Source organism: Meleagris gallopavo, chromosome 12, assembly GCF_905368555.1.
Source record: "Meleagris gallopavo chromosome 12, MGAL_WU_HG_1.1, whole genome shotgun sequence".
In the NCBI taxonomy this organism is placed as follows: Eukaryota; Metazoa; Chordata; class Aves; order Galliformes; family Phasianidae; genus Meleagris; species Meleagris gallopavo.
In genome coordinates, this window is record NC_139415.1 from 18,310,352 (window position 1) to 18,323,379 (window position 13,028).

The 13,028-nt window shown below is 40.8% G+C and overlaps 1 protein-coding gene across 3 annotated transcripts in view; it reads left to right on the forward strand.

Annotated features, from left to right (window-relative positions):
• Positions 1-17: 17 nt before the first annotated feature.
• IQCH (IQ motif containing H) overlaps positions 18-13,028 on the forward strand; it is a 60,479-nt gene continuing 47,468 nt past the window's right edge. Inside the window, exons 1-6 of one of the 3 annotated variants that reach the window (XM_085234064.1) lie at positions 18-145; positions 456-578; positions 902-999; positions 1,343-1,457; positions 5,885-6,007; positions 12,273-12,384. In XM_085234064.1, coding sequence (XP_085090190.1) covers positions 92-145; positions 456-578; positions 902-999; positions 1,343-1,457; positions 5,885-6,007; positions 12,273-12,384 — 625 coding nt within the window. In that variant the 5' untranslated portion in view covers positions 18-91. Of the gene's footprint in view, positions 1,000-1,342; positions 1,458-5,884; positions 6,008-12,251; positions 12,385-13,028 lie in introns of all 3 variants that reach the window. The other 2 variants (XM_085234065.1, XM_085234066.1) reach the window with 2 other exon arrangements.

Here is a 13,028-nt window from a genome sequence, read left to right on the forward strand (position 1 = left end):
CCTGCCCACTTCTCCCTGCCCTCCCCCTGCGGTGAGGCGGGTGGTGCGGCCCGGACCGCGCGTCGTGTTGCCATGGGAGCGGGCGGCGGGCATGGCCGGCACTGCGGGGCAGGGAGAGCGGGCGGGAGCCGTGCTGCTGCTGCGGGTGGGTGCCGTGTTGTGCCGTGCCGTGTTGCTGCGGGTTCTTTGACCCATCGCCCTCCTGATGCTTACTGACATTGATTCGTTGTTTCAATTATGTTTTTGTTCGCTTGTTTTCCCCCAGGTTTCTTCCTGATCAACGGCTTTAAATGTGTTGGGGTTGTGTTTCTCTCTCACTTGTAAAAGCGCAGAATTCAGGGAGGCTGTGTGTATTTCTTTGCTGCGTTTAGGAGGCGTTGGTTTGGGTTGAACGCTGCCGTGTAACCGCACGGGTCTGGGGATGGGGATGACCTCTGTCATGACTCGCTTCTTAGGTTCAAGAAGATCTGCACAAGCTTAAAGACAAAGTGAAAAATATCAGCTTGAAAGGAAATGTGGAAGCTGAGGATATCAGCGACCTGGAAACAGCAATTGAAAGAACTGAGTTTGGGCTGAGAGTAAGTAATATAGGGCAGATCCAGAGGACGGCTCGTCTCTGAGATCAGCGGCTGGACACACGGCCGTGTGCGGCTGTCCTGGAGCCCCTTTCTGAGCGGTGAATGGTAGGATTGATCGCACACTGTGGTTCAGTACCGTGGCTTCCCTTTGCTGTTGTGCTCAGAATTGATTGTTTTGCGTTTCTTAGCTTTGGCCAAAATCTGATTGAGTCCAACAGAAGCACAAAGCCTATCAACTTTTCGGTCAAGGGAGGATCTAGTTTGCTAAGTTAATCCATCCCTCGTACTTTTATAATTGTCTAAACCTTTTTCCCCTCTGGCAGAAACATGCTGAAAACTATTTAAGTGCTGTAAGCAGAGAAGTGTTAACTATTTCTGCTACTGACAATGAAGAAGTACGTTCCAAACAGCCCCCTGAATGGTAAGTGAAACATCTGCTTCGTGGCAGAGACAAACAAAGGCAGCAAGACAGAAAAACTGCAGCATCAGAATCTTGTGAAGCAAATGGGGATGTTGGCCCAACTTAAGTTATTTTGGGTCATTTACTATTTGAGTTGCATTCTGTATAAGTTAAATCAATACAAAAGTTTATGCTGTCTTAAGTAGCTACAGCAACCTACCGCTAGCACTTGTGATTTTTTGCTTAATAAAAGTTTAAACAAGAATGCAGTCTTTTAGATGCAACCAGATGGGAGCAGTGTGCATTTAATAGGTGACATCAAGGTAGGTTTTACAGACCTCACTGTTTTTTCTTTCTAACACAGGGGCCTTCAATGTGGTGCTTCTGAGAACCAGCTGGTTTTACCACCGGTGCCCGTTGAGTCCATGACTGCCCAGGCATGCAGCAGAGCAGCACTGCGCCTTTCTCCAGGCTCACAGGTCTGAAATCACACATCACTTGTTTCCCAGACACTGCACTAAATGGGTGGACTGGCATCTCGTAGGTACCGGTTGATCCCATGGCCTTTTGTTCTGGCTCCATGTGAGTTCAGGGTTTGATAACACGGCATCTGGTGACTGAATTGTTACAGACCCTCAGCAGAATGAGGGAGCTGAGGAGCAGGAGCCTTCTCCCTGCTTCTGGGTAAAATCAAGGTTAGGAAGGACTTGAGTATCATTGTGGTGCATCCATTTCCCATGTATGCTGATAAGGAATCCTGAAACCAGATGTTTATTCTGTTGTAAGGTCCCAGTCCAGCAAATACCATATGCATAGCTGCAGTTCTGCAAGAAATGCCTTTGAAATAAAAGGGATTGTATCCTGGAATAGCATGAGTTTGTGTTATATGAGACCAGTTCTCTGGTTTGGCTTTGTGTAAGAGATATGCAGAGCTGTGGGAACAGTTTTCTTTCTTATATAGGGCAGTAACCTCTGTGTTAAGTTCAGATCCAACATTTGAAGTCCAACATTTCACTGTCTTCCAAAACTGTAATCCTTGTAATTAATTTAAAGCCTTCTGAAAATGTTTGTATCTGAAGTACTTTTTATTTTTATTTCAAGATCTGACTTTCGTCGGGTGAGTTTTCTGGTAGTTTCCTCAAACACATTTTAAAAACAAATGTATGTAATTAATTGAGTAAAAAATACCCATTGTCACAACTTTGGGTTATTACAATTTAAATTCAAGGGAAGTTTGGTAAGTAAGTGGGAGCTTTAAGGAGAGGCGTTCTGTTGTACTGTTACCAGGAGTGACATGCAATTGTATGGCCAGAGTGAGCAGCCTGGCACTCCTATTCTTTATAAAAGAAGTCTTGCCATGAAGTAATATTTTAATATTACTTACTCTTGAAGTGATGAAAAAGTGCAGTGAGAGCTCTGAGTTTTGTTAACTTGCTCAAGTTTCTTTACTCAGTAGAACTACAGAAATGAAATTCTGTGAGATTGTACTGAAGAAGTTGGAAATCTTTTTATATATGTTTTATGTTTGTATAAAATGTTGCTGTTACTGTTTTGAAAATATTTTCATTTGTAATTGGCAAAGAATATGAACTGTGATGTTTGTTGACTGACGTACTCCTGGCTTTCTCAGTTTTGAATGGAGAAGAATGGTGCTTGGTGGTGTTTTGAAAGCAGAGTGCAGTTTGCCAATATCCCAACCCTGTCCTGTATGAACACACATATGTTTGAAACAAATCGACAGAGTGCAGCTACTCTGAACACTCCCCATTATCAGTGGTTTTATAGCTCTTCGTGTGCACCAGTGAGCTTAAATTACAGGGGAGCTCATGCTGTATGCTGCCCTGACTTTCTCTTTTCATTTCTATATCCAGTGCATCTGCTTAGAGATGCACACCCAGTGTCACACGAGCTGCCCCTCATTTCCCACGATGAGGAAAGGGGCAAACAGTGCTGTTCTGCCAGCTGTTCCACATGCCTGTCCACATGCCAACATAAAAAGCTTTTATTATTGAATAGTTGTGAAATCCAGCTGGGAAATTACCACCTGCAGTTCCTCACTTCCTGTCTCTGCCTCACTAGCAACTATGAACATTTTTTGGTTTTATTTAAGTGTACTTTTGTGTTTTCTCCACTCAGAATAACAGGTCTGTGAACAAATAGCTTTCCATCTGCAGGCAGTATTTCTGGTTATGTAGGCTTGAAGAAATCAACTTCTCGACTCTCGGAGGTTCTGAGAGAAATGAATAATTCACAGAGTGATATTTTTGTGCTTTGCAATCTGTAGTAGGTCGTGTGACAGCAGAAATGGAGCTCAGGTTGTGTTTGTGGCAGTTAGGATAAAATAATGTTGGAGTCACACGAGCACAGATGCAATTTTCACATAGAATTCTTGTGAGTGAAATAGCTTGCCCACAGGTGTCAGGATGGGCTTAAAATTATTCTTTAGTCACAAGGATGGTATTTCTGAGTCATAGCAGCAGCAGGATGAGGCTGGGTGAACCTGGGGAGTTGTGAAGCACTGTCCCTCCTTTTTTGTTTTTTTTTTTTTTGTTTGTTTGTTTTCTCATTATGTGTTGTAATTGGGTTTGTTCTGATGATGTCGATGCCTGAGAGCCATAAAAGGTGTCTTCCTCCTGCAGTAATTATAAAGACTCCAAGTGAATATTCTCTCATCTCTAATAGAATTAAAGATGTAAATGAAACACTGTTTCTGGAAGGCTCTAGAATATGGAAGTGCCACCAATAGACTTGAAAAGTGGTTTAGTTACTGGTAATGTATGTTGTTTCAAAGACGAACATAATGTAATTCGTTCATAAGGGAGTCAGACTCTATTTGAAACCATGCACCACCTGTAACTGCAAAACAGAACTGAGTTTGACCTGGTGGCTTGCCACAGCAAAATGCTCTCGGCTCTGAAATGTTTTCTGTGTTGAAGTATAAGAGGGAGTGAATCCTTAACTGATCACATCAGCTTGTTTTGTATATTCCTGCGTACACCGTGCTAATAACAGAGCACAATAATTCCCATTCTCACAGGGTGCTGTATCAGCATCATAACATGGTTTGCACTGCCTTTCTCATCTGTTTCATAAAACACGAAGATGGCTCAAGGTAGTTTAAATACAAGACACTGGGGAAGGCAGACAGAAGGACCCATGATAGCACCCTGCTGCTATAGAATTGCCCACTGCCACACGCCAGCCTATGCAGTGACCTTTATTGGTGTGTTACTGTTATTTTGTTTGAGTTTTGTTTTTCAAATTAAGCGTTTCCATTCTTGTTACACTGGGTGGAATCTGCCACTCCGGTGCTGATCGCTGCACTGTCTGATTGGGGAATTTGCATTGTGAGTCATCTCCTATTTTAATTGAGAAGATGCTCAGGTTTTCCCAATTCTTGTTTAATAGCACAAGCAGTTTCCTTTCCGTACAGTAGTGTTATAGTAATAAAATAAATACCACAAAATCACTGATGAGGTGCAAATTGAACTTTCTGTCTCTGTGCAGCCATGTGGGTAAAAGAGTAATTGGCTTGGATAATAACTTTTGTTCTTACAGATCCAGATCTAAAGGAGTGTCTCATTGATACATCTGCTTGTAATTACTATCAAAATAAAGGAATATATTGTGCAGATAAATAAATTCACCAGGTTTTAGTGCTTAGACAAAGTAATGCAATTCCTTCTTAGCTCAAACGTACCTCCAACAATTCTTGCACTTGTCATGGCATGTTTTGTTTGTCAGAAAATACAATTTTCATAAATTCCTCTATTATGATTACACAACAGAAGTATCAGCAGAGAGTTCTCATCTATAAATATCATTAGTTGGATTTCACACAGTAAGAGGGCTTTTTGCATTCCCACATCCATGCCCTGGGAAACAAGCACAGCAGTGGCAGGGCTCCAGCTGCTCTCAATAACTGTGCTGTGCTGACATGCCTGGTGCCCCGTTCCTCCCTGCCACCTCAGGACTCTTCCCTCTTTGGCACTGGTCAGTAAATAAACCCTGCTGGGTGCAGAGACTGCTCAGTAAGCAATAAAAGCATTGGGAGGTATCACTGCAATTAGTACAGACATAAATGAAAGCACATGCGTTATCATGAACTGAAATGTTTTCACCTCAAGACGCTTTCAGAGCACAAAAATATATGACACCACCTCTGGGTTTTATAGGATATGTGCTTCAGGTCAGGACTGCATGTTGGGTATGTCTCTGCGTATTTCTGGTTTGATGCATACTTTGCACACCCTTGACTAGTTCACCAGGTTGTTTTGTAAGGCTGAGATGCAAAATCGATGGGGAAAGTAATCTGAGATTTACCTGAGACATCATTCAGGGAAAGAAATATCCATGTCAGCATCATATAAAACGCGACTTTAACTCTTCCTCTCTAACAGGATAATTTGTATTAATAGTTGGGAATTTTTTCTAAAAATGTTATTTGCTTTGTTTGTGTTTCCTAACTTGTAATTATTAAATCATTTGTTATGGCACAGGTACATGGAATTTAGAACTGACCCCTGTTAACCAAGTCAGTGAAACACTCTTTTGCACTTAAAACGTTACTCAAAGATGTGCAAATCTGGGACTTTCAGAACACTGCAGTGACATTAATTGAACAAATTTGGAATACGTGCCAGTAGTGGTTTGATGCCTTATTATGCTGTTTGTCTAATCAACACGCGCTTTTCCACTGTTTGCCCAGCTCTGAGGGGACAGTGAGGTAACGGCGTTTTTTTAGTCATCGTTTTGCACGTTTGCATCATTTTGTAACGTTAGTCAATCCCTGAATACTTATGGCCTACTGTTTTTGCATCATTTTGTAACGTTAGTCAATCCCTGAATACTTATGGCCTACTGTTTTAAGACCATGCACATTCCATGTTTCCATTACATGTTTCAGAAGCAGCTGGAAATGGATATGAAGGTTATGCTTGACCCAGAAAGCATCAATAAGAAAGCTGTTTTGAAACAAAAGAGCTATGAGACCAGGCTGCCACGTATAACTAAGAAAAAACCTGCTCCTGTAAGTAACTTTTGTTGTCCTGTGGACTTGCACACGTTGGCTGTTCACCAGTAAAGTTAATACAGATCAGACCTAACTAAAAAACTGTACGTTGTAAGGGAAAGTACCTCATAGTTTTCTATTTGTTGACATTCATACGTAACAAAGCTCTCTGAGTGACAACACTGGGAAAAACAAACATGCAGCATAACAGTTATGGGTAGTGAAACCTCAGTCCAGCAAAAGTATAAATGTGTGTGGGAATGTGTGTAATCATGGTAAGATTAGGAAGAGGAACAAACGGGAGCTTGTGGAGGTCAGGCTGTGACCCAGAGATCAAGGAAGGGTGGACTTTTGCTTATTTATTCCACAGATGTTTCTTTACAAGATGTGAGCACATCCTGTTTTCAAATGCCAGTAGGGTTGTTGTGAATGAGCCTAGAGCACCTGTACTTCGCTTTGATGCTAGTTTCAACTGACTTTAATAAAAGAAGGAATCCTGCCATAGGGCTGCAGCATCAGAAATCAGTGTCGCTCAGCAGGAAAATAGAGATTACACTGAATCAGAATCCTTGAGCAAATTCATGAATGTAGTGTGCTCACAGTTGAGCTTTGAGGGATTCTGAAGCACAGCGTTTCATCCAGCTCAGTAAAGCTGTTTCCCTTGGTACAGAACACCTCTCAAGGCCCCTGAGGGTCCCCTGACCGGTGGCCACATCATGACCCTTCTCTCTGCTCCTACACTGCTTAAGTTGTGCTACATTACGCTTTGAGTCCTCCCACTTTCTGTTCTGCAACCGCTGCTCCTCTGAAATACCACGAGAAGAGATCAGTTATGTTCTCAAATTTAGTGCAACACTGTGGTCCACGTGAAAGAACATGCCCAACAGTCTTGTACAAGAGTGCTCTCCTAGAATTTACTTTTACAATGGAAGCATTATGCAGCAAGTCCAGTGCCATAAGATTCTGGGGGGTTTGGTTTTAGGTACCAGAAGCAATCTGTGAATGGCACAGTTGTAAGCTGCCACTTATAAAAGTGATTTTTGAAAGCTATTGCCCAGACTAAAGGGTGATTTGTCTAAGCCTGTGATATACAGTTAATTAGAGAAAAGCATCATGGCTAATAGCTTTTTAGAACCACTCTAAAACCCTCACAGAGAGGAATGTTACGCTGCTGAGTGCCATGTGTTTTACTGCTCTCACTGAAACATATCCAAGAAAACTTCTTCATGTTGACTGAAATTACAAACAGTATAAATTAGTCAAACTTCTGATACATATTCACAGTTGATGTTTGTGATAGGGAGATTGGATGAAAAAACAAGAGGGTATTTCCTGTCTGTCATGTATCTTACAGCTTTCTTAAGCAGATGCTTTTAAGTGTTTTTGCACTGCATGACACGATCTTTGTTTTGAAATGTTCTGCCTTCGCTGGGGGTACAGTTTTGCAATTAGATTCACAAAGTCTACTACCTAGATTGTGGACAAAGGCATTTTTGTTAAGTGTGAGGTGTACAAGCACTCAGTGCAGCGATAGCTGGAGATCACCGATGGTAACTGAAACAAATCCGTGTGTAGTTGCAGGTCTAAAACTGTATGGCCTTTACTTTTGGGAAGCAAAAAACAGCAAGAAGAATGAAGTTAGGTACTGCCTACCTTATTTTTGCTAATCAGCCATTAGAGGGCAATATCTGTACACACGCACACACGGGATCTCACACACGTGCAGACACGTGAGCGTACCCATGTACCTGCTCCACATATGTACGTAAATTCAGTGATCATCCCCCCCCAAAAAATCAGTGGCAGAAGGACTCTCCCAGCGACGTGAATGAGAAACAAATCACTTCGTTAACTGCATTCACCTCTTTCTCCAACAGTTCTCAGCATCTGAGTTTTCAAGGCGACCTGAGCATTTTTACACGCAGTGCAATGGCAGGCAGGCTGGCTGTAACTGAGTGGGTCCACACGGAGCACACAGGCTTTTTTGCTATCTTGCCATTTGAGTAGCTTGAAAAATTATTTTCGTTTTCAAACTTCTAAGATCTCATTTTTTTCATGAAAAATTTCTTTGTCTTTTGTTGTATACTGATATATTATGACAGAAACTGCAAGTGATTAATTGTGCCGTTACTGTTGGCCTTCTGTATTTCTTTGGATAGATAAGCACTAATGCTGCATCCTCTGTAGTTATCTTCAAATGAGAAATGTAATTCTGTTGGAAACACCATGGTCAGACCGGGCATTGCTTTATTTTGTAGACTACATATGGATAACAAATGAAAAAAGACAAGCAGACAATAATTAAGTATGCACTCTTCCCGTGAGGATCCAGCAAAACAAACAGTAATCTGAACTGCAGCAAAAATAATTCTGGCTAACTGCTGCAATGTAGAAAAGATTCACAACTATATGTTTCATTTCCATAGGACTGCTGTTCTTTTATAGAATTATACTGGCACTTTTTGGTCCCTGTTTTCATATAAATATATATTATGCTGTAAACTTAGGAACCTCTTAATTTATTCATGAGTTAGAATTTAATATGGTGATGATTTCTAGCCTTTATGAGTTGCATCTTATATAGCGTGGCTGTAATGGTGATGGCAGTGATTCTGTTTTGCTGGTTGGTTTTTTTTTAGCTAAGTTATTTGAGTGCAATCTCTAGTTATATCCTCAGTTCTTTGCACTGTGCTAATCACTAAGGCTTATCACTGAGGGTCTATTCATTTCCAGAGCTATAAATTAAGGCAGAGCTTGGCATTTCTTTTCCTTTCGGATTATTAGAAGTTGTAGGAGAAGAGCAGGACTTTGGTCCTCAAAATCGGATTCTTTGAAACTCGTGTATCTGGTGATAATTACAGTCAGAGCACGGTTTGTCAATGGTAGCAGAATGAGACCTAAACCAATCGATGCTACATGACAGTAATTCAAAATAAGCTTGTTGCATTTGTCTTACGGTATGTAATCATAATAAACAGCACAGTGGATTAATAAAATCATCCTGTCACTAAAATTAAAAAGGAAATAATTGGTGAGATGGAGTTAACTTAACAGATGAGTGAAGTCAGAATCCTTTCAACCTAGAAATGGGAATGTGAAGGTCACCTCCATCTCAGATGACAAACGTAGAATGTTTTGTTGGTAAACAAATTAATCTTTTGAAAGGTCACCATTTGTTTTAAGGTTTTCTCCAGTTCTTGTCATCTGGAATTGGAGACTGACTGTCATTTTGCTAGGTAGGGGTGCAGCCGAAGCTGCTGAAGCTGCTTCTGTACATATCAGCATTCCTCAACAAAACTCAGTGCCTGATTGTGATGCTATGGGCTGCTGGTTTACAGCTGTCTCCGGACAAGAATGGAGGGCCACCCCTGAATTCCAATAAGATGGTCCTGCATATTCTGCCTGATGTAAACTGGCCCTTTGCCCATAAGTAAAATGTATTGTAGTTCAAGCCAGCAATTATCTTTCTTACTTCCTTCTGTGCTGCTTCTGTTCCCTTTTTCAAAAAACAGATGTGAGATTCACCAAAGTTCTCCATCTATTCTCTCTTGCACCTGCTAAGGCAGGATTTTGATGGAGGTGTATTGCTGGGAGAGCTAGCAGGAGGCCGTCAAAGGAGCAAAGCTTGATTTTTCCAATAACGTGGAAAATTAATGATTCAGAGATATCTCTGATTAGTTTAAGAGCTTAAAGTAGGTAAGAATAATGTGTGAAACCTGTTGCTGAAGATGCCCACTTAGCGCATATTGAAGGTTATATGTTGGGCCTTCTGTTTAAATTGGAGTTTATTCTATTTAGATAAACAAAATGTGAGAGAAATACTGGTGTCACAGTGTTGCATCTCGTGGAAACTGTATTAATGATCAGATAGATAAAATGCAGGACTACATAAACTGGAACGAAAAAGACAAACTTGGATTTTCTCTGTGATTTTCCCACTCAGAAATTTTCTTGAATAAGAAGTCCTTTATTACCACTGGGTATTCCTGCACTGAATTCCATATGCTGGTTCTTAGTCTCAGGGGACCAAAAGCAGGTCATTCGAAACCAGAATTAAGCACTTTATTTACTTACCATGTATTACTAAGATTATTTGGCTTGATCATCAGAATGAGGCGCTTTCTTTTCAGATATTTGTAATTAGCTCATTCAGTTGTTTAAGATTTTTCTTCCCAAGAATTGTGGTTAAAACAACAGGGTCAGAGTCCCTCAACACACCCACATCCATTTCTAAAGCTGGGCACCATGCGCTTTTCCGGCAGAGCTGCCATTCTGCAGGAGACCAACCAGCAGTTCTGAGATTACTTTAGAGAGTTCTGTAGGTATCCTGCAGTGTATTTCATCAGGATCCACCAATGTGAGAGCCTCTGAGCCTTACCTACCTGATCTGTGTGGTGCTTAAGGTGGCCTGAGACCTCTTCCCTTTTGCACTGGAATAAATGTGCCTTCTCCAGGCTTTTACCTGCCAGCTTTCTGAGCATACTGAAAACTGGCCTTACTGCCACTGATTTGATTTTACTATTTCATCCTTCTCTTTGTGGGGATTATTAACTGTGTACATCAAATCTCAGTAGGATCTTAATCAAAAATACGAAGGCAGATGGCAATTTGGAGCAGACAATCATGAAATGATTGATTGTTGTTACATACCTTTTCCACCATTGCTATCAAGTTGAGGGGTTTTCTAATACTCGGAAAATCTCATTTATCTAATCTTCTTGGTTGATAAACTATAGTTTCGAGGCATGCTATGATCATCTTTCCTTTGTATTTAATAATAGACTATATTCTTTTCTGGGGGAAAGACATACATATATTTTCAAAAACAGTTGTTCTGGTTAAATATTGCTGTCTAGGTTAAAAAAAAGAAAGAAAGAAAGAAAACAAATAGAAAACTAATCAGAAAATCCCTATGGTGTTGCAACAAGTGCCCCATTTAAAATAAAGCAAAAAGAAAAAATCAAGAGGGAGAGGTTTATCCACAGGAGAAAAACACTTTAGAAAGGGTAATAGAATTGTTTTTCTCATGTCCCAGGTTAATTACGCTCAGAAGTGCTTGAAATGAAAACATAGTTTTTCAGCACACTCCAAGCATATTATACAGCGTAAGCTTTACTCTGCAGTACAGATGAAGTGCTCCCTTCCAGCCCTATAAAACTGTACTTTAAAAGTACCTACCATGAACGGGCAGGCTTTGTGCTGACTTGCGAAAAAGGTACTTGCTGAATCATAACCTCCATAACACATTTCCCTAGAACATATTATTCACACGGGAAGATGTCTGAGATTCTGGTTGTCTCGTAGCACCGTGGCTGCACTGCAGCTCCTCTGTGCTCAGGTTCTGACACGCAGAAGGCAGGTGAGGTGCCTACAGCTTAGGATCCTAGGGGGTTGGGACCCTTTGTTCCAGGATGTTTGGGGTCTGCCCGCACTGCAAACAGAACAGTGCTATTTAGGAGCAGCCAGCTCTTGAATTTATTTCAGGTGAACCCTGAAATAAATCTTTGTCTCCATTTTCTGGTGTCAGTCTGACAAGAGCAAGGAATATCATGCTCTGCTGGTAATAATTCACTGTCTTTAAGTGAGAGTTCTCAGTGATGTTACTTACCTGTCTGGAGTTACGTGTGCTGAAGCTCTGGTTCTCATTCTCTTTAGGAGTTGGGAACAACTTGCAGTCCAGGCAGAAAGTGAGGATACTAAAAATGCTGGAGAACAGGAAAAAAAAAAAGGGAAGTAAGGGAGCTTTAATTCCCACACTAGCACAGCCAGCATGGCACATGTTTCCACATCACATTATTAGGCTGTGTCATTCCCTGCTGTAGTTAAAGAACCTTGAAACTTCAGAACTCTGAGATACTTCTTGTTCCCTGCTTTCTGGATAGTTTCACCTATTTGAATTCCATTAGTATTCATTCATTCTTTCCATATTTTAAAGTAATTCCTTTTCTTTCTGGTGTCATATTGGTGTATGCATTCTGTAATGCCAGAAGCACCAGAAAGCACAATGCACTCATTAAAACCGAGAAAACTTCTTGTGACCCCTTCTTGAACCCCTCATACACTGATTTTTGCATAGCAGAAATCACAAGACAGCAACTGGATTTAATTAACTTCATTTTAAATTACTAAGGTAACGACAGAAAACATTACTGTAGCATAAGAAGTAAAAGCAATGCTTGCACTGTTACATTATTAGATCTTATTTATAGCAGAACTTATATTTATTATTATGTTGAGTAGAAAAATGTCTTTGCAAATCCAGGACTTCTCTGTGTCTTCCCAGACACGTAGTCAGAAGGGAGTGAAGCGTCAAACCAGCAGCCAGCTTTGGGTTTTGCCTGCCTCTCATCGTGTGGACTCTCCCTTACCCCTGTTAGAAGAAGATATGAAGAAAGGTGAGTCACAGGAGTCCACCTGGGCACTGCTGCCAGGCACCAGCTGTACGCCACATAAGCCACGTGGTTTGCTGTTTGCAGCAGCTATCTGGCAATCAAATTTTCTGGCACCTCTAATCTTGTAAGAATTTTTTCTCAAACACTGCAAAGGGTAGAGATTAACTTCAGACCACTCGCTCTGTGTGGTGGTTTAACTTCGTTATGTTGAGCATCAGCCTTCCTGGTTCTTACGTTGTACGTCAGCTGAGTTGCCATAGAAAGAACTGTACCTGATGGAGGATTCTTCTGTAACAAAATTAAATGGTCAAGATAAACAGTTATGATTAATGTCTGGTTATTAATCATTCAATTTTAAGTAGACTTGCACTTGGATAATTTAGTAATCAGTCCACAGTTGTAATTATGTTGTAGCTTATAAAAGTTAATTCTCATCCATTCTGTGTATAACATTGCCATTGTAGAAGCACATCACTCTCAGAATCAGCACTATAATGTGTTTCATGTCTTTGTCAACTTTCATAGGCAAAGCTTACATTCCTCGAATGTCCTTATTAAAAAATTACCTACTGCTTTTGTAGTTTTGATTTAGAATTCAAAGAAGTCGGTTGTGCTATTGTTTAATTCTTTATGGTTTCTGTTTTTTT